The 21,899-nt window shown below is 42.4% G+C and overlaps 1 protein-coding gene across 8 annotated transcripts in view; it reads right to left on the bottom strand.

Moving 5' to 3' along the window:
* Positions 1-18,864, bottom strand: part of ZNF506 (zinc finger protein 506) — a 29,397-nt gene extending 10,533 nt beyond the window's left edge. The window contains exons 1-4 of one of the 8 annotated variants that reach the window (XM_063616390.1): positions 18,660-18,814; positions 6,364-7,955; positions 4,206-4,332; positions 3,299-3,394 (exon numbers count right to left, since the gene is read on the bottom strand). In XM_063616390.1, the coding sequence (XP_063472460.1) occupies positions 3,299-3,394; positions 4,206-4,239 (130 nt within the window). In that variant the 5' untranslated portion in view covers positions 4,240-4,332; positions 6,364-7,955; positions 18,660-18,814. Of the gene's footprint in view, positions 1-2,592; positions 3,068-3,298; positions 3,395-4,205; positions 4,333-6,363; positions 7,956-15,389; positions 15,693-18,659 lie in introns of those variants that run through there. The other 7 variants (XM_055236128.2, XM_055236123.2, XM_055236124.2 and 4 more) reach the window with 7 other exon arrangements.
* Between the last annotated feature and the right edge of the window lie 3,035 nt (positions 18,865-21,899).

The following is a 21,899-nucleotide window of genomic DNA, read 5'->3' on the forward strand; positions in this document are numbered from 1 at the left end:
ATTCTGGCACATTGTCCTAAATTTCTGAATCTAAAATTATGACAAATTTGAAATAGAAAACAGAAAGTAAAAATGTATAAGGAGAGTGACCTCACTAAGATGAAAAGTCCCCTATTTTCATATCCTCTTACAGCAAAAAAAGGTCAGCTATCCCTGACAAAAATGCCTTTATGAGAGAACCAGGCATTATGGCTCACACCTATAATGACAGCTCCATGGTACATTAAGGTTGGAGAATTGCTTCAGGCCAGGATTTTGAGACCAGTCTGTGTTATGTAGCAAGACCGCATCTCCAAAATAAGTGCCTGTAAGATTTGAGATCCAGGGAGGGAGTTGTGAAACGCTGTTAAAGCTTAAGATTGAGAAGTGTTCTATTCAGAAGGCAGGCCCTTATTTAGGTGGGAAATTACAAGACCCCTGTTCTTGGCTACAGACCAGGATAGGGTTCACCCAACTTGGTCCCACTGAGAATTCTGAACTTACTCTGTAACTATCCGAAACTCCTCCCAGCCACAGTCTGGCAGAGGTCCTGCCATTCCAGAGACCTGGAGGAAGGTGCCCATTTACAGCCACGTAGGCAGGCCTGCAGACCTTGGCCTTTACTGTGGCCCTGAAACAGTTGAATGACTCAATTTCATTTACCTGTGCCACGGTTTATGGCCAGTTCTGCCTATATAGAAACCCACAGTCACCTGAGGAAATGCTCTCTGGTACTCAGTGAAAGCCACACTCATCCACATCCTGATAGAAGGCCCAGCATATGCAGACCTGACTGCAAAAAACATGCCCTAGTGTCTGCGCTACGGAGCAAAGTGCTGAAGGATATTCAGTCTGTCCAAAAATAAAATGGGAATTACAACTACCCAAGTCCCTGTATCAAGCTAACTAAAGGTAAACCCTAGTGCAGACCCAGCAGCCTTGTGACCAAGCTACAACCCCTCTTCACTACAAATTCAGAGGGCGTCGCATCACACTAAGGGCCCAGTAAAATATTTTTTACCTTCTAAAATTAGTTTATGAAAACTTGAAGAGGTGTTTTGTTTTCTCCATCAAATTCAGACACCAATACAAAACTATATTGTGCCCATTGTCAATGCTTCTATTTTAATCTAGGACTGGAAGTATGTGGCAGAAGAATTAGTCAAATAAATTTAAAAAATCCATTGAAATAGAAAAATAAGTAAAATGCTGTTTGTAGATCATACAATCTTATTTTTAAAAAACCAAACACAGTACTTTTACATTTGCTGAGGAGTGGTTTACTTCCAACTATATTGTCAATTTTGTCCATTCAGGACATAGGCATGGGCAAGGACTTCATGACTAAAACACCAAAAGCAATGGCAACAAAAGCCAAAATAGACAAATGGGATCTAATTAAACTAAAGAGCTTCTGCACAGCAAAAGAAACCACCATCAGAATGAACAGGCACTCACAGAATGGGAGAAAATTTTTGCAATCTACCCATCTGACAAAGGGCTAATACCCAGAATCTACAAAGAACTTAAACAAATTTACAAGAAAAAAACAACCTCACCAAAAAGTGGGCAAAGGATATGAACAGACACTTCTCAAAAGAAGACATTTATGCAGCCAACAGACACATGAAAAAATGTTCATCATCACTGGTCATCAGAGAAATGCAAATCAAAACCACAATGAGATACCATCTCACACCAGTTAGAATGGCAATCATTAAAAAGTCAGGAAACCACAGATGCTAGAGAGGATGTGGAGAAACAGGAATGCTTTTACACTGTTGGTGGGAGTGTAAACTAGTTCAACCATTGTGGAAGACAGTGTGGCGATTCCTCAAGGATCTAGAACTAGAAATACCATTTGATCCAGTGATCCCATTACTGGGTATATACCCAAAGGATTATAAGTCATGCTGCTATAAAGAGACATGCACACGTATGTTTATTGCGGCACTATTCACAATAACAAAGACTTGGAACCAACCCAAATGTCCATCAATGACAGACTGGATTAAGAAAATGTGGCACATATACACCATGGAATACTATGTAACCATAAAAAAGGATGAGTCCATGTCCTTTTCAGGGACATGGATGAAGCTGGAAACCATCATTCTGAGCAAAGTATCACAAGGACAGAAAACCAAACACTGCATGTTCTCACTCATAAGTGGGAATTGAACAATGAGAACACTTGGACACAGAGCGGGGAACATCACACACTGGGGCCTGTCGTGGGGTGGGGGGCTGGGGGAGGGATAGCATCAGGAGAAATACTTAATGTAAATAACGAGTTAATGGGTGCAGCAAACCAACATGGCACATGCATACCTATGTAACAAACATGCACGATGTGCACATGTACCCTAGAACTTAAAAGTGTAATAAAAAAACCCATACACAGTACATTAAAACCTGTCTAAACTAATAAATACACTAATTAGGAAAATATAAAATTAACATAAAAGTATATCTATGGTTTCATACAGTTTAACTATCTGATAAAATAAAAAATCTTATTTACCATTAACATTAAATAATAAATTTCTGAGGAAAAAATTAACCAAGGAGGTAATACAAAAAAAAAAAAGAAACAATTGGAGAAGATTCAAGTAAATTTTAAAATAGTTTATGTCTATGGATTGAAAGATTAAATATTATTGAAGTGCCATATTATCCAAAGTAATCTACAGATTCAATAAACTTCCTACTAAAATTGCAGTTTTTTTCACAGTAATTGAAAATACAATTCTAAAATTTACATGAAACTAAAATAAACTTTGAATAGCCAAAGCAATCATGAGGAAAAAGAACAAAGCAGGATATCATACTTAAAATTTCAAACTATATATTTCAAGACTATATAGTAACAAAACAGAAAAATGAACAAAAAATGGAACAGAAACTAATACTTTCACACACACTTAAGACCTGATATAAAAAGAGAACTTAAAAAAGGGTTTTAGTTTCTCAAAATCATGCAGATACTTGTGTGTCCCCAAAACAATGGAAAAACAGACAGATTGTGCAGTCTCTTATCTGTCATGAAGAGGACTTTGGCTCTCACTGTGAACTTGAAGGAAGCTCACTGAAAGAAAAATATAATCCTTAGAGAATTTAAAAGCCTAAGACAGAAGATGCCTCTCTGTGAGAGCAAAATTAAAAGAAAAAAGGAAAGGAAAAAAAAAAAAAAAGCTGCCCAGGAACTATTTCCTTGGGAACACAGCTTCCCAAATCACATTTTAAGGACTCGCTTTCTCTTTGACCTTGGGACCCCTTATCTGTGTTGTCTGTCGTATTCATTTTCACTCGCACCTACCTGGGGGTTTGGCAATCATCTCATGCCTCTTCATAGTTAAAGGTTTTTTTCCTTGCTCCAGACAGGTGATCAGGTCTGGTTTAGAGACAACAATACCTGTTTTATTAAGAATAAATAATATGAATCTTGCTCATATTCTCCAATTACAAGCTAGTACTGTGCTCAGCAGAGAGGATGTGATAAAGTATTCTAGTAAATTAATACTAAAATACTAAGTTATAACAGAAATTTTTTTTTCTTTTTTGAGGCAGAGTTTCGCTCTTGTTGCCCAGGCTGGAGTGCAATGGCTCGATCTTGGCTCACCGCAACCTCCACCTCCAGGGTTCAAGCGGTTCTCCCGTCTCAGCCTCCCGAGTAGCTGGGATTACAAGCATGTGCCGCCCAACTAATTTTTGCAGTTTTAGTACAGACAAGGTTTCACCATGTTGGTCAGGCTGGTGTCGAACTCCTGACCTCAGGTGATCCACCCGCCTGGCCTCCCAAAGTGCTGGGATTATAGGCGTGAGCCACCATGCCTGGCCTGTAACAGAAATTTCTAAATATTTAGAAAATACTTTCAATTTGTAGGTTTCTTAATTTTACTACCGGGTTCTACTAAATCAAAAATTGGTGGTGGCAATTAGATTTTCAGGTGGGGGCAACAATATTTTATGCCACTAAATTTTTGGAATTACCACTAATTTGGAGTGAAGAACAAAGCTCAACTCAGGAATGTGGAAAGTTTGGAATAAGATGAAGCATCATGAAGAAATTCTTTTCTAAATGAAAAATTTCTGAAGATTCTTCTGGAAAAAGGGGATCTGAAACTCTTGTATGCAAAGAATAAATTACTAAAAAACATTCTACAAAAAAGAGAAATAAAACCTTTAGGGTAATATTATGAATTATGTACTCAAGTTATCCTCACCAAGGAAGACCAGGTTTCTGTAGTTCTCTAACATCACATCCCTATATAAATCCCGCTGTGCAGTGTCCAGGCAATGCCACTCCTCCAGAGAGAATTCTATGGCCACATCTCTAAATTGCAATGGTCCCTGAAAAACACACACACACACTTATTTTCACTAAGTGGCCATGGGTGGAATTTTTAATTTGACTTCAGGTGAAATGAGAGAGTAAAGAGAAGTGGTTCTGACTTATAGGACTAAAATTATCCAATAAAATGATTTTCAACACAGAAATATTCTCTAATGTATTCTCTAACTCTGAGAAAAAAGAGCAGCACAACATCAGTTCATATATGGTAATAAAGTATAAAATTAAGGCCGTGAACACGAACATGTACATTTTTGAGTGGTATATTTACATCATATGGAATGAGTTATGAATATTTTTCAGATAGAAATGTTGAGTTTGAAGGCACCTCTCAAATTTTAATATGTACAATAAGCTGATGACCTTGTTATGCAGGTTTATTTTTCCAGAAGACCTGGAATAAAGTCTTTCTTATTTATTTATAGATGGAGTTTTGCTCTTGTTGCCCAGGCTGGAGTGCAATGGCGCCATCTTGGCTTACCGGAAACGCCACCTCCTGGGTACAAGCAATTCTCCTGCCTCAGCCTCCCGAGTAGCTGGGATTACAGTCATGAGCCACCATGCCTGGCTAATTTTTTTTTGTATTTTTAGTAGAGATGGGGTTTCTCCACGTTGGTCAGGCTGCTCTTGAACTCCTGACCTCAGGTGATCTGCTGCTTCAGCCTACCAAAGTGCTGGGATTACAGGCATGAGCCACCGTGCCCGGTCAATTTTTTGAATTTCTAACAAGCTCACCAGTAGTGCCATTGTTTTCGGCCCCAAAAGGATATTTTTTCAAACATTTAGTAAGTGGAAGAGCCTGTGTTTTTCCCCACATTTTCTAGCCTATAAACAAAGAGCCCTCATTTATCAAAGACAATATGTAGGAAATAAATAAGAAAGGACAGCTGCCAGATTAAATGTGATGGTTTATGCACATCAGCCGCATAAAGATACTTAATAATAAAAAAACTCTATAGTGAAAAAAATCTGTCAAGGAGCTACTTAACCAAGTGAATCATTAACCATTAACTGCACTAGGACAAATTTTTATGATATGCTAATGCTCACAGAAGAACACAGCATCACTGTTGAAATATTCCCCCCCAAAAAGTAAATTATAGTCTGAATTTAACCATAAAGAAACATCAGTTTTAGGCTGGGCACAGTGGCTCACGCCTGTAACCCCAGCACTTTGGGAGGCATGAGGTGGGCAGATCACGAGGTCATGAGTTTGAGACCAGCCTAACAGGGTGAAACCTCATCTCTACAAAATACAAAAATTAGCCGGGCGTGGTGGCGGGCACCTGTAATTCCAGCTACTTGGGAGGCTAAGGCAGGAGAATTGTTTGACCCCGGGAGGTGAAGTTTGCAGTGAGCCCAGATCGCGCCACTATACCCTTGGCCTGGGTGACACAGCGAGACTCTGTCTCAAAAAAAAAAAAAAAGAAAAAAAGAAAAAAAAAGAAACATGTTTTATGCAAACTTTAAAATATAGATTACTCCTCTGTTCTGTAATTTTTAGTAGTAATTTTAAGTAGACTTCACTTAGCTCCCTGGAGAGCAGGTATCAATTAATAATTTTTTTTCAGAACTTTCTGGGTAATAAATGCCATCTCATTTAAATAAGCATTTTCTTAATCTCGTTCTGCACAGAGCAATAGAACACACAGATGGAGCCTCAACATTACATGTTCTACATCTTTACTAAGGACCAGAGTTTTCCCCAATAGAAATCTTGAGTATCCACATCTTTCCATGTTCAACAGCCACAAAGGAAACATTTTTAATACTGCAGATCATAAATTATTGCTGAGAATCCTGCATGGCATATAAGAAACTATGATGCAGAGAATAAAGAGAAGGCTCTGAGATACAGGAAATAAATATTTTTCAGAGACCCTTGACTATCATAAGAATTTTAACAAGTAGTTAAACCAAACTCATTAGGGAGGAAAAACACAAGTAGAGAAGTAAAGGTTTGTGAGTACTAAATGCCTGGCAGTCCAGGAGGCAGAATCAACACTGCTCTTCATCTGACACATGTTTACCTGAAGAAAAGCTATTTTTTTCTTCCTCCTCCTCCTCTGGAATTCATTCTCAGATGAGACTCTCTGGATAAATTACACCTGCATCTTCAGAATATGTCTTTAAAGGTGTCAGTATTACATGTTTACCTGCTAGCATGACATCAATTGGCAGAAAAAGAAAAAGTTAACCCATTTCTGTCCTTTAAAACAGAAGAGATTCAGGAACAATGAGCTGCTCCATGAAAATAAAAATGTTTCTCCTTTCGGGTCCCCAGGTGCCCTCCCCTGCTACAGACACCAGCAATTTCTGCTACAGTAATGCAAATATGTGCCACACTGACTTGTCCCTACCAAACCCAAATAGAACAGGCCCTGTGACCACCCTTTAGTGCAAATGTGGAACTTAACTCTCATGAATGTATTTTGAAGCCCTCATACCTCATTCTGGCCTCACTTTAGAGTCATACGAGGCCCTTCATTAAAACAACACGGATGCTTCCACCCACAACAATAAACAGAAACTGTGGGGAGGGCACAAGAGATTTCTGCAAATTGGCCACGTGATCCTCATGAGAAGCCTGGGCTGATAACCACTAAGCTAAGCATTGCCTCTCAAGCTTTAATGAGCTTATAAATCACTTGGTAATTTTGGCCCCACTTTATGTAATGTGATTTTGCAGGTTTGAAAAGGGTCCATGAATGGGTGTTTTAAACAAGTTCCCTGTCAATGCGGATGTTGCTCCCCCTTAGCTCATTATTAGCATTAGTTAGAGAAGCAGGAACAACACAGGGTCCCTTACACTCAGCCCTCTTGTCACAACCAAATACTTCTGGTACAAATAAGGACAACCCATCTCCATCCTAAAGTTTTATATTCTTTGCTGGCTCTTTACAGACAAAACAGAAGGCAGCAATGTCTGAATAAGTCTTGATTTAAAAAGCAACATGTACACATTTACTAATGCAATGTTTATTAAGCAGGTACTATGTGCTCAAGAGTACGATACAGAGCACTGTGCTGGGTATTCTCATAACACCCTGGGAGCTGGCACTAAGGGTTTAATAATTTCGAGGACGTAGTTAAAGGTCCCAGCATTTTTATTTCTTCTATTTCTCGGTCATCAAAATTTTTAAAAAAATTGTATAGAATAAAAGCTAAATATAGACAAATGGAAGAGATATAGAAAGAAGAGTTTAACGTAGTATAGAGAAAATTTTATTCTGTTTATATTTACTTTTTTGTGACTTATGGAGCAACTACTGGATCTGCAGGAATAGAAAACAAATTGCTAATTAGAATGTCTCTGCAAGCACTGGTTTTAATACATTTAAAAACTAAGACCCTAAAATACATACTTTATTTTTCCCATTTATATGCTTTTGGGTTTCAGGAAATTGTGAGCACCGGCTCTAGAAACGCAGCAGGATTCACCAGCCAAAACTCTGATCTCTTCTAATCGGTTCTGTGAGGCAAGACTCCAAGGTAGGGTCAGAACTAAATAGTCTCCAAAAAGGGTGAATCTGAATAGGTCTGGGGCAGGGTGAAGACACTATGTAGAATTCTGTTCTCTATGCCACTGGGGTACTTCCAGTTTTGTTTCTCCTAAGCTTACCTAAAAGAAACGTAAATCCAGAGTTTCTGCAATTTTAATCTTTTCTAGCCACTGCCCTGTCCACTTTATACTATATACTAATATGCAATTTAAACAAATCCCTTAAGGTCTTCTAGGGTAACTTTTTTTTTGTTTTTGTTTTGAGATGCAGTCTCACTCTGTCACCTAGGCTGGAGTGCACTGGTGCGATCTCGGCTCACTACCACCTCTGCCTCCCAGATTCAAGTGAATCTTCTGCCTCAGCCTCCCAAGCAGCTAGAACTACAGGTGTGCGCCACCATGCCCGACTAATTTTGGTATTATTAGTAGAGATGGCGTTTCACCATATTGGCCAGGCTGGTCTCAAACTCCTGACCTCATGATTCGCCTGCCTCAGCCTCTAAAGTGCTGGGATTACAGGCATGAGCCACCGTGCCCAGCCTTTCTAGGGTAATTTTATTAGAAAATAAAAACGTACACTTAAGGAAAAAGAAAGAAATTATACTGCCGGGTGTGGTGGTGTCTCACGCATGTAATCCCAGCACTTTGGGAGGCCGAGGTGGGTGGATCGCGAGGTCAGGAGTTCAAGACCAGCCTGACCAAGATGGTGAAACTCCATCTCTGCTCAAAATACAAAAATTAGCCAGATGCGATGGCAGGCACCTGTAATCCCAGCTACTCAGGAGGCTGAGGCAGTAGGCTCACTTGAATCACGGTGGCAGAGGTTGCAGTGAGCTGAGATTATACCACTGCACTCCCTCTCAAAAATATAAAAAAAAGAAATTATAATAACGGTTCTTCTGTTCATAAATATGCCTTCAGATGTAGACATCAGAACACAGCAATATAAAGAAAGTGGCCTAAATAAAGCCCAAGATTTTAGACACATTGTATTTGTTGTACCAACCATATGATGCACAATTCAATTATTTATCCAGTTGCTAGTCTAGACTAAAAGTTTCTGGATTGTATGAACCATGACTGCTTTTTTTTTTTTTTTAATGGCCATATGAAATGGAAGCTACTAGTTTATCTATTTGGGTCTCCAGATCTCCTCCTTGTTTATCATCCAAGTACCAGGAAACTGGAGAAACTCTCATCTGGGTACCAACCAAAGACACCTCTTGTATGAGGGGATGAGCAAACACAGATGACTCATTTCTCATACACTGAGACAGAAGCAGAATTAACTCCTGTCAGCCTGACACAATTCTGCATGGGACATCTCAAAAGCCTCAAAGACACCTAGGTGATTTTGAGGGAATTCCCAGTGACCCTGGGCCGCTGGCCCAATGATAAGTCAGGCTGGAGAGACTCAGGCTGATTCTAAATAGAAAATGGAATAGCCCTGATGGAACTCCACAACCTGGACCACCCGTTCTGATTTACTAGCTCTTGGGTAAGAGAAAGAACAAAAATACTCTACTCCAGTATCACATTTTACAGGTAAATATAGTTGTGGTTGTGGTCATGGCTCTGGATACTTTGCAGCCTTGATCTCTCACTACAGTTTCTGCCATCAGATTCTACTTCCTCCTGGAGCCTCTCACATAACTGTAGCGGGTCAATGAACAAGATGTGAAACATCTCAAAGAGACACACTCCCAAATGGGGGCTATAAGATGTCTATGTTGACATCTCACAATGCAGAAAATGCCTTTTGTTAGTTTTCTGTACATTCTCTATCCAAAGTCTGGCTCTTTTTTATCTGCAGATTCTAGGTAGGATCAACTTGGCTCTGAATCCTTTGGTGTTACAGCAAGTGGAGTATAATTAAAGGAGAGATCTTGAGAAAAAGCTCAGATTAGATATGAGATTGATCAAGTCAGCCAGAAAATATTCCCCTAAAAGCAATTTCTGTCTAAACACCCAAAGTACACAGCTACTCTCAACATGAGAAACATGAACATTATGTAGAAAGGGGGCAGATTTTCAGAATAATTTTATAAGGTTTCTTTTCCATCTCTGCTGCTCTCTCATCTCCTAGCCATTGAATGGGGGTTCTATATTTAAATACATCTGACAACTGCCAACAACACGTTTTGATGAAGAAATAGAATCTGACTGTGTTAATATAGTGGAATATATCAGAGCTTGCAATATAGCTAACTAAAGAGCTATGTTGGTGGTGTTTGGGTGGCCACATCACCTGTCTTTATTTGTCCTGTAATAGCAGCATTCCAATTTAGTGAAATAAAAGATACTAAAATTGTGTTTACTCATAATTATCCCTATTGAATACAGTAATAAACATGTCAGACTAACAACTACTATAACAAAATTGGTAGCAAATTTTCTTTGGATATTAGATATATCTAAGTATTAATAATTTTAATGAACTAGTCATAATGTATGTAGCATTTTTAAAAATTGCAACTATATTTCAGTTAAAACACTTCTACACTTTCAAAAGTGCAAATAACAATATTAAAATAACCATTTAAGTGAAAGGGAATGCTTATACTCTGCTGGTAGGAGTGTAAATTAGTTCAACAACTGTAAAAAGCAGTGTGGTGATTCCTCACAGAACTAAAAACAATTATCATTTGACCCAGGAACCTCATAATTGGGTATATACCCAAAGCAATATAAATTATATTATAAAGACACACCCACATGCATGTTCATTGCAGCACTATTCACAATAGCAAAGACACGCACAGGCCGTAAATGCCTATTAATGGTAGACTGGATAAAGAAAATAATGGTATGGTCAGATGTGGTGGCTCATGCCTGTAATCCCAACACTTTGGGAGGACAAGGCATGTAGACTGCCTGAGCTTAGAAGTTTGAGACCAGCCTCGGTAACATGGCAAAATCTTGTCTCCACAGAAAATACAAAGAGAAAAATTGGCCAGATGTGGTAACGCCCGCATGTAGTCCCAGCTACTTTGGAGGATGAGATATGCAGAGGCTGGGTGTGATGGCTTATGCCTGTAATCCCAGCACTTTGGGAGGCCAAGGGGGGTGGATCACATGAGGTGCAGAGTTTGAGACCAGCCTGACCAACATGGAGAAACCCCGTATCTACTAAAAATACAAAATTATCCGGGGATGGTGGCGTGCACCTGTAATTCCAGCTACTCGGGAGGCTGAGGCAGGAGAATTGCTTGAACCTGGGAGGCGGAGGTTGCAGTGAGCTGAGATCACACCATTGCCCTCCACCATGGGCAACAAGTGCAAAACTCTGTCTCAAAATAATAATAATAATAATAATAGTAGTAGTAGTAGTAATAATGCAGAAACAGAAAACCAAATGCATGTTATTATTTAAAAGAGCTAAATAATAACAACACAGGAACACAAAGAGGAGAACAGAAGACACTGAGGCCTAGTTGAGGGTGGAGGGTGGAAGGACTAAGAGGATCAGAAAACAGACCTGTTTGGTGCTATGGGTAGTGTCTCAGTGACAAAATACTCTGCACACCAAACCTCCATGACATAATTTTAGCTGTGTAACAAACCCACATGTGTACCCTGAACCAAAAATAAAAGCTAAAAGAAAAAAAACTCCCTGGGTGGGAGACAGTGCAATGTAGGTGAGAAGACTGATTTTTGGTACAGATAGTGGGTCCCAGTGGGGCTGTACTCTGATTTATTTCCGTGTGCATGCAGGCAGGTGAGATTATGAACAGCTGGTCCAAAATGCTAGGATGGTGGAGAAAACAGGTTGCTGCTGCAGATTCAATGTCTGTGAGTGGGAGTATGCTAGGAGACTTGTAGAGACTTGTGGATTCTTGGCAAGAAACACTAGGATCAAAAATGCCATTGTGGGCCGAGCGCCGTGGCTCACGCCTGTAATCCCAGCACTTTGGGAGGCCGAGGCGGGCGGATCACGAGGTCAGGAGATTGAGACCATCCTGGCTAACACAGTGAACCCCCGTCTCTGCTAAAAATACAAAAAAATTTAGCTGGGCATGGTGGCAGGCGCCTGTAGTCCCAGCTACTCGGGAGGCTGAGACAGGAGAACGGCGTGAACCCGGGAGGCAGAGCTTGCAGCAAGCCGAGATCACGCCACTGCACTCCAGCCTGGGCAACAGAGCAAGACTCCATCTCAAAAACAAAACAAAACAAAAACAAACAAAAAATGCTGTTGTGAGGTTCCTGAGGGTGGTGCCGAGTCCCGGGAGGAGTGTGGACACGTCAATGTCTAGTGTGTGTGTCTGTGAGTGGGTGGGAATCCTGTGGTGGCAGCTAGGGGAAAAGCGGGTCTGTCATCAGAGCTTCTTTCCTCTACATTTTCAGTCCTCTGTCACCCTGAGAGAAGACCTGGGATCACAGGACAATGGGCAGCGTGATAGCCTGTGTACAACAGAGCAGAGCCTCCCACTCCCAATCACCCATTTTATTCCAGGCCAGGCCTCCGTGGTATCTTTTTTCTGGCACCACATCTGTAGTTTGCTGAACATCCAACAATTCTCCAACACTAACTTATTGTCTCACATTTGAATTCTGACACCACCCAGAGTCATCATAGACCCTGATTCAGGGCTCAGTCCTGCAACATTGTCCTCATGGCAGATGCCAGTCACAAACCCCAAGGGCCCATCTATGCTTCTGAGCTACTGTTTAAAACCTGGGGAGTCCCATAACCTCTCTGAAGTTCAATAATTTGGTAGAGCTACTCACAGAACTCATCAAAATACTGTAGTTATCTTTACTGGTTTAATGTATAAGATGCAGCCCTGGAAAAGCCAAATGGAAGAAATGCACAGAATAAAGAAAAGAGATGGCGAAAGATGAAACACATAGATAATCCTGGAAAATATTTCTGATTAATAAAATTATCCATCCTTTATGTGCTCCAGGAACAGTTTATGGAAAGAAACACCTTTCCCATTATGAGTTAGATGGTGCTCTCTTTTCTTACCTATCACACAGCCAGACACACACTCTGCACATTTTCTTTTTCTCATTTAAAAAAATCAGCTGAATTTGTTTTCAGTGGTCATAAGGAAATATTTCTTTTCTTTTTTTTTTTTTTTTTGAGGCAGAGTCTCACTCTGTTGCCCAGGCTGGAGTGCAGTGGTGCTATCCCGGCTCACTGCAACCGCTGCCTCCCAGGTTCAAGCCATTCTCATCCCTCAGCTTCCCAAGTCGCTGGGATTACAGGTGCCCACCACCACACTCGGCTAATTTTTGTTTTTTCGGTGGTTTTTTTTTTGAGATGGAGTCTTGCTCTGTTGCCCAGGCTGGAGTGCAGTGGCGCGATCTTGGCTCACTGCAAGCTCCGCCTCCCGAGTTCACGCCATTCTCCTGCCTCAGCCTCCCCAGTCCAGTAGCTGGGACTACAGGCACCTGCCACCACGCCTGGCTAATTTTTTTGTATTTTTAGTAGAGACAGGGTTTCACCATGTTAGCCAGAATGGTCTTGATCTCCCGACCTCGTGATTCACCCGCCTCGGCCTCCCAAAGTGCTGGGATTACAGGCTTGAGCCACCGCGCCTGACTTGTGTTTTTTAAAATAGAGACAGGGTTTCTCCATGTTGCTCAGGCTGGTCGCGAACTCCCGACCTCAGGTGATCTGCCCAACTCGGCCTCCACAGGCGGAGTGCTGGGATTACAGGTGTGAGCCACCAGCCTGGCCTAAAATAAAATATTTCCTTTTTTTTTTTGAGAGGAGTTTTGCTCTTGTTGCCCAGGCTGGAGTGCAACAGCACCATCTTGGCTCACCACAACCTCCACCTCCCGGTGGGATTACAGGCATGTAAGCCTGCAACAGGCGGCACCACGACCGGCTAATTTTTTTTGTATTTTTAGTAGAGATAGGGTTTCTTCATATTGGTCAGGCTGGTCTGAAACCCCTGACCTCAGGTGATCCACCTGCCTTGGCTTCCCAACTTGCTGGGATTACAGGTGTGAGCCACTGCGCCCGGCCAAATAAAATATTTCTTAATCAAACTTAAGTTTATCTCCTTCCCTCAGGCTCCTGAACTTTGAGCTACCCTCAGTCTGAGTCAACATACAACCCCATTTTACGTCCCTCCTAAGAGCATGCTGATTTCAGTGTAAAACATTCTCTGATCTAAGATCTGACTTTTTCACCCTCCATTTGCCATTCCCCTTCCACCTCCTTTCTAATCTTGTTTGCACCTCCCTAGGAAAGAAAGTCATTTTCTGTCTACACCTTTGCAAGCCATAAAGATCTTATAAGTTAGTTGCTATTTCCTCTGGTTGCAATACCTTTTTAGAATTTTTTTTTAAGTAAATCTAATTTTTTTTTTTTTACAAAGTCTAGAAAGTACCTCAAAACAATAACAACTGCATCATCAGTAAGACCCTCTCAGTTTCCTTTCATCTTAACCTCAACTGCACCTGCCTGTGGGACCCCAGCTTTCCAGGGTTCTGTAGCTTCTCTCAGGATAAAGGCTTCTTCTATGGCTGGGGTGAGCAGGCTGAGACATCTGCATGGGTGGCTCCTCAGAAAGAACTAACTGGGCCTTTAATAACTTCCTCTTGCAGGCTTAATACTAGCCTTAGCTTGGAGTCACTAGGTTCAAGCTTTAATTTCCATGTCAGAGTTATTCACTTGGTTTTTGAAACTGTTTGAATAATCCTATGAAATTACTCAAACACAGTGTACATAAGGGAAGGAAATTTTAAGCTGCTTACTTTTTTTTTTTTGAGACGGTCTCACTCTGTCACCAGGCTGCAATGCAATGGCCCGATCTCAGCTCACTGCAACCTCTGCCTCCTGGGTTCAAGACACTCTCCTGCCTCAGCCTCCCAAGTAGCTGGGACTACAGGCATGCGCCACCACACCTGGCTAATTTTTGTATTTTTAGTATAGATGGGGTTTCATCATGTTGAGCAGGCTGGTCTTGAACTCCTGACCTCAAGTGATCAACCCCCCCCTCCTCGGCCTCCCAAAGTGCTGGGATTACAGGCATGAGCCACTGCACCTGGCTAAGGTGCTTGCATTTTCTTACCTTCATAAGAAAAGCAAATATATCTACTTCTTTCAGACAACATATTATTTTATTATTTATATTAAAAACAATGTAGTAAAAAATTAGTCATATGGGAACACTTCTAGAAGGTACCTTTCACTGCATATAATTTAGCATTAAAACTCAGAAATCAAGACAACAGGATATAGAACCAAGATACTCACTGTCACAAATTTACCCTGCAAAAAGAGGAACTGATGTTTTGACGATCTATATAACTCATTAATTATCTACCAGATTTTCCTGTGGAAACATTTTCATTGTCTACAGCCAAAATGGAAGAGAAATTTTCTCTACTTTTTTCCTTGGTAGCTAGCATTCTTAAAGCTAAGGCTTAGAATTCTGTTTGAAATCACTCAGCCATAAAATACAGACCTGAGAAAATTCCTAAACTCACTCTGGGAAAGAAAAAGGTAAATGAGAATTATTAACAAATAGAATATATGATTACATACTAATTTTTTGAAACTCATCTCTTTTATGTGCTTTGTAAATATTTTCTTACCTTTCAAGCCCTACTAATAAAATGCAAATTACAGTGAAAAAACTGATGCAGCTGGGTGCAGTGGCTCATGTCTGTAATCCCAGCACTTCGGGAGGCCAAAGCAGGTGGATCGCTTAAGACCAGAAGTTTGAAGCCAGCCTGGTCCATCTCTACTAAAAACATAAAAACTAGCCGGGTGCAGTGGTGGGCACCTGTAGTCCTAGCTATTCGGGAGTCCGAGGCATGAGAATCACTTGAACCCAGGGGCCAGGGGTTGCAGTGAGCTGAGATCGAGCCACTGCATTCCAGCCTGTGCAACAGAGACTGTTTCAAAACAAAACAAAACAAAACAAAACAAAAACAACAACAGCAAAAACACCTGAGGTTAAAATAAGTGAACAAATCTTTTCAAGGTACAGATCCTCATGCTGTTCAGGTACATGCTCAATAACTACCCTCCCAGGAGACACTGCGCTATGCCCCAGTGAGTGCCCCACGTGCATTTTACTAAGTTTTTACGCCCTCTCACTGGGGTCAGTTTTTTTTGTCTTTTGAAGTGTTTTTTTCACTATTTTTCTGCTCCCCACCCAAGAGAATGCAGGGGGCAGAAATTATTTGTTTTCCCCTCAATACCAGCATCTGATTGGCTGACCAGCAATGTGTCTCCAAGAAATGGAAGCTAGGTTGGGTGAAGAAAATCTTCATGTCTCAAGGGGTTAGCTTTTCAAAAAAAAAAAACAAAAACAAAAAACAAAAAAACAAAAAACAGTGCACCAGGATCTGCCCTTTCAACCCCAAGGCTGCCACCTGCTCCCTTGAGAGGCTACACTCCATACTTCGGGTGGTCCTATGGGAGAAAATGACCCAAGAGCTAATATTCACTAGACACTGTAACAGACATAGCCATGATGGGTATCTTGGTTTATCCCCAGAAAGTACTAAAACCCAGGACCAAAAAAAAAAACTGAAGGTTGGCTGAGGACACATCACCCTATTAAGTTTCCAGAGGGTAATCTTGACCCAAAAACATTCGGTAAGTTCTCTGGAAAAATAAATGACAAAGAGGCACAGATATTTTTTACAATACAGTGTCGGGGATCATTCTTTGCTTTCTTCTCATGGGAAATATTTACAAACAGAAAACAAATCTTTTCAATAGTGTTATGCAATGCTTTTTAAAAAATGACTATTGGTCAGGCGCAGTGGCTCACACCTGTAATCCCAGCACTTTGGGAGGTTGAGACAGGTGGATCACGAGGTCAAGAGATAGAGACCACCCTGACAAACAAGGTGAAACCCTGTCTCTACTAAAAATACAAAAATTAGCTGGGCGTGGTGGCATGCGCCTGTACTCCCAGCTACTCAGGAGGCTGAGGCAGGAGAATCGCTTGAACCCAAGAGGCGGATGTTGCAGTGAGCTGAGATCGCCCCACTGAACTCCAGTATGGCGACACAGTGAGACTCCGTCTCAAAAAACAAACAAAAAAAAGATCGAGGAACATGGGGTACACCTGAGGCCCTGCTTGGGACACATGTGAAAAATGCCAGGGAAAATCAGTCCCCTGTGGGATGTGAAAATAATTAAGTGGCAGGCAATTAGAATGAGGAAGCTGTAGTCCCCAGATTCCTACTTCTAAGAAAAAAAAAAAAAACTCAAGTGTATTTTTTGGTAAATTACATTAGGGGAAACAAAATTCAGACTTAAGCAACTATAAACTGCCAATTAAACTGATTACATAACCTGGAAATTTCCACCTCGACTGTACAAATTTAAAAACTACCTAACTAGGCTGGGCGCGGTGGCTCACGCCTGTAATCCCAGCACTTTGAGAGGCTGAGGCGGGTGGATCACGAGGTCAGGCGATCGAGACCGTCCTGGCTAACACGGTGAAACCCATCTCTACTAAAAATACAAAAAATTAGCCGGGCGCAGTTGCGGGCGCCTGTAGTCCCAGCTACTGGGGAGGCTGAGGCAGGAGAATGGCATGAACCCAGGAGACGGAGCTTGCGGTGAGCCCAGATCGCACGACGGCACACCAACCTGGCGACAGCGAGACTCAAAAAAATATATAAATAAATAATAAAAATAAAAAAATAAAAACTACGTAACTATACCTAATCAGTTACTGAATTTGGTTTTCTTCATCATGCATTTTATTTTATTTTTTTTTATTTTTATTTTTTTTTTTTGAGACGGAGTCTTGCTGTGTCACCCAGGCTGGAGTGCAGTGGCGCGATCTCGGCTCACTGCAAGCTCCGCCTCCCGGGTTCAGGCCATTCTCCTGCCTCAGCCTCCCGAGGAGCTGGGACTACAGGCGCCCGCCAACACGCCCGGCTAATTTTTTGTATTTTTAGTAGAGACAGGGTTTCACCGTGTTAGCCAGGATGGTCTCGATCTCCTGACCTCGTGATCCGCCCGCCTCGGCCTCCCAAAGTGCTGGGATTACAGGCTTGAGCCACCGCGCCCGGCCCATGCATTTTATAAATGTCTCTTCTTCAAGCCCCTCCCATGGACTACAAACAACAAACTGTGGCTGGGTGCTCTACAATTCTTGAATCACACTTTGATTAAATTATTTGATATTTTTGCGGTGACTCCCTCCCCCCTCCCTTTTTTTTTAGGCAGAGTCTTGCTCTGTCACCCAGACTGGAGTTCAGTGGCGCGATCTCAGCTCACGGCAACCTCCGCCTCCTGGGTTCAACAGATTCTCTCACCTCGGCCTCCCCAGTAGCTGGGACTACAGGCATTTGCCATCAGACCCAGCTAATTTTTGTATTTTTAGTAGACATGGGGTTTCCCCATTTTGGCCATGCTTGTCTTGAACTCCTGACCTCAACTGATCAGCCCGCCTCGCCTCCCAACGTGCTGGGATTACAGGGGTGACCCACCACGCCCAGCCCCGTAAATTTTTAATAGGAGAAAAGAGAAACTGTGAACCCCACGAACCAAAGCTCTTCCCATTCATGAACCCGCACCCCGAGTCAGGATTCTCCCCTGAAGACCCTCCCGTGGTCCCTGAACAATCTGGGAAAGACGTGTGGGTGCAGAGCTGCCCGGAGAGGGTTCCAGGCCAGGGCACAGTCACTGCTCAGGGAAAAGACAAGACACCCCGGGGGACCCGCTGTCAACGTAGCCGCCATGTTATGGCTGAGGCGGAGCTGGGCAATGAGAACTTGGAGCGCAGATTGCGGAGCTGACTGCCGGGAGGCCTGAGTTCTGCCACAGCCACTTCCTCCCCAGTTCCAACCGGCCCCTCCCCCTCTCTCGGGATGTCGCACCGGCACTCTCACCATTTCTAGGCTTCCAGGGGGTCCCGACGTCTTAGCTGTGGCTCTCCCAATACCTGCAGGTCACAGGGCCACAGACGCTGGGCCTCTAGGAGCAGACGACACAGAGCAGTGAAGACGAGAGCTCTTGCGTCAGCAAGAGACAATGGGCCCGCCAAAGCCGGAAGCCGGAAGCCGTCCTGTTCGCTCCAGCTACGTGGCTGATTGGACGGTTTCCAGCCCAGCGTCCCTGATTGGATAATGCTTAAGGCCCCGCCCCCTGAGGTCCTGAGTGACAGAAGACGTGATCCGATGGGAATGAGTGAAGAGTGACAGTCCAAGCTTCAGCCTTTTCTTTTTTTTCTTTTTTTCTTTTCTTTATTTATTTTTTTGAGACGGAGTTTCACTCTTGTTGCCCAGGCTGGATTGCAATGGCGTGATCTTGACTCAATGCAACCTCTGCCTCCTGGGTTCGAGCGATTCTCCTGCCTCAGCCTCCCGGGTATCTGGGATTACAGGCGCCCGCTACCATGCCCGGCTAATTTTTTTTTTGTAGTTTTAATAGAGACAGGGTTTCACCATATTGGCCAGCCTGGTCTCAAACTCCTGTCCTCGAGTTATCCGCCTGCCTCGGCCTCCCAAAGTGCAGGGATTACAAGCGTGAGCCACCACGCCTGGCCAAACAGGACTTCCTCCCTGAGCTGAGCCAGGCCCACCCCAGAGCATGGGAAAGTTCTATCTCTTTTTTACTCTCTTTTTGAATGTATTCAAAAGGTGAACAGAAGTATTCTGCTGTCATATTAACAGTACATAAAATTTTTGTTCAAGAGAAAATCAACTTTTACTTTGGTAATAGTGTATTATCAATTAAAGCTTTTCTTTTATTTTATATGTTATGTTATGTTATGTTATGTTATGTTATGTTATGTTATTTGAGACAGAGTCTTGCTCTGTCTCCCAGGCTGGAGTGCAGTGGCGCGATCTCGGCTCACTGCAAGCTCTGCCTCCCGGGTTCACGCCATTCTCCTGCCTCAGCCTCCCGTGTAGCTGGGACTACACGCGTCCGCCACCGCGCCCGGCTAATTTTTTGTATTTTTGGTAGAGACGGGGTTTCACCGTGCTCTTTATCTCCTGACCTCGTGATCTGCCCGCCTCGGTCTCCCAAAGTGCTGGGATTATAGGCATGAGCCTGGCCTTAAAGCTAATTTTAATAAAACCTTACAAATAAATCAAATTTGTCATTTTTGAACACTCTAGTTTACATAGATATTTTGTAATCTCTTGTATTTTTTTAACTTTTTATATTTTATTTTTATCCACATTATTTTTATTTTTCCATTTGAAACAACCTTTGAGTAATTCTAATTGCTATAGCGGATAGAAAGAAATCATTTAGGGCCAGGCGCGATTGGTCAAGCCTGTAATCCCAACACTTTGGGAGGCCAAGGTGGGCGGATCACTTGAGGTCAGGAGTTCAAGACTAATTTGGCCAACATGGTGAAACCCCATCTCTACTAAAAATACAAAAAATTAGCAGGGTGTGGTGGTGCATACCTATAGTCCCCGCTACTCGAGGCTGAGGCAGAAGAATCACTTGAACCCAGGAGGTGGAGGTTGTGTAACGGCCCAAGGAGTTCACCTTGCCCTTTGCCTAGACAGAGCCAATTCATCAAGACAGGGGAATTTGTGGAGGAAAAGTTAAATATTAAATTTGAACTTAATTGAACGTGGACACAAACAACGGTCACCAAGTCCTGGCACAGGTTATGTGAGCCCCTTGAGGCGTTCATCCTGCGCTGTTTTGGAGAAATCTCTATTTCAATCTATTCCAATACATTGGTTATTGAAAAACAATAGACAATCGCAAAAATAAATAAATAAATAAAAAGTTGACCTTTTTGTGTTCCCTGAGCCCAATCGCAAAGGGCCCTCATGACTGGGCCTCATGCCAAAGAACTCGTTACAAAAAGAGCTAGGGTCCCAGATCTCGCGGAAGCTTCATGAGACCTCTCCTTGTCTGTGCACAGATGGGTGGCTGACTCTGGAGCCCAGGCTGTTGCTTCTTGGTCTGGTGGTGAATCCTCCATAGTCCGGTGTGGAGGAAAAGTTAAATATTAAATTTGAACTCCACTGAAGATGGCCACAAACAATGGTCACCAAGTCCTGGAGCAGGTTGTGTGAGCTGCTTGAGGCATTCAGCCAGCGCTGTATTGGAGAAATCTCTATTTCAATCTATTCCTATACATCAGTTGTTGAAAAACAATAGACAACTGCAAAAACCAGTTGACTTTTGTGTTCCTTGGGCCCAGTCACGAATGGCCCTCATGAATGGGCCTTATGCCAAATAATTCATTACAAAAGAGCTAGGGTCCCAGACTGTGCCAAAGCTCCATGAGAGACCTCTCCTCCTCTGTGCGTGGGCGAGTGTCCAACTCTGGAGCCCAGGCTATTGCTTCACACTCTGGTGGTGAATCCTCCATAGTCTGGTGAGTGTAAATATATATATATATATATATATCTTTTCTCATCTCCTCTTCCCATTGCAATTTGCTTATTATGAGAATCTTCTTATTATATCAATCTGCTTATTATATTTATTTGCTTATTATATCATTTGCTTATTATATCTGCATTGCCATTTACGTGGGATAAAGCTTGTTTACCCTTAAAGGTATTGTGTGTGTGTCTTTTCTTCTCCCCTTGCACCTTTCCCTCACAGAACATTTTTGGCATTACAAACGGGATTAGAAACCAAAAGTGTGCCTCTTTTTGGCCACAAGAACAGGGCTGGAGGCTCAGGGACTTCCCATACCCTGGGATGGGAACTCCCCCAGTTCTCCCCCGTGGCGATTGAATGGTCCAGGGGAACTGGACTTTGTGAGAATTGAGAATCTAAATTAGTGCAATTTAAATCTTTGTGCGTAAAGTGCTGCAGGGGATTCCAGTCAGCAAAAAAGATGCTGAGGGATCTCCCAGAGCGGATGGTGTTTCCTTACTGCTTGTAAGTTAATGTGTCAAGATAGGGGCTGGTTGCAAAAAGAGAAATGTAAGTTGGAAAAGGAATATGCTAATCTGACTTCCAGACTGGCCCTGGCCCAATGCCAGGCCTATGTCTTGATTGATCAGGCTCAAAGCTATCAGCCTATTGCTGAAAAAAGCAGCTGTCCAAGTAGCCCGGTCAGGGTGAAACTGAAGAACTAGTCAGTTGGGGCTTGGAACAGGTAAAAACCCAGCTCCTATCTCAAAAATAGGAAATTAACCTAG

The sequence above is a fragment of the Symphalangus syndactylus genome, chromosome 13, assembly GCF_028878055.3.
Source record: "Symphalangus syndactylus isolate Jambi chromosome 13, NHGRI_mSymSyn1-v2.1_pri, whole genome shotgun sequence".
Classification (NCBI taxonomy): Eukaryota; Metazoa; Chordata; class Mammalia; order Primates; family Hylobatidae; genus Symphalangus; species Symphalangus syndactylus.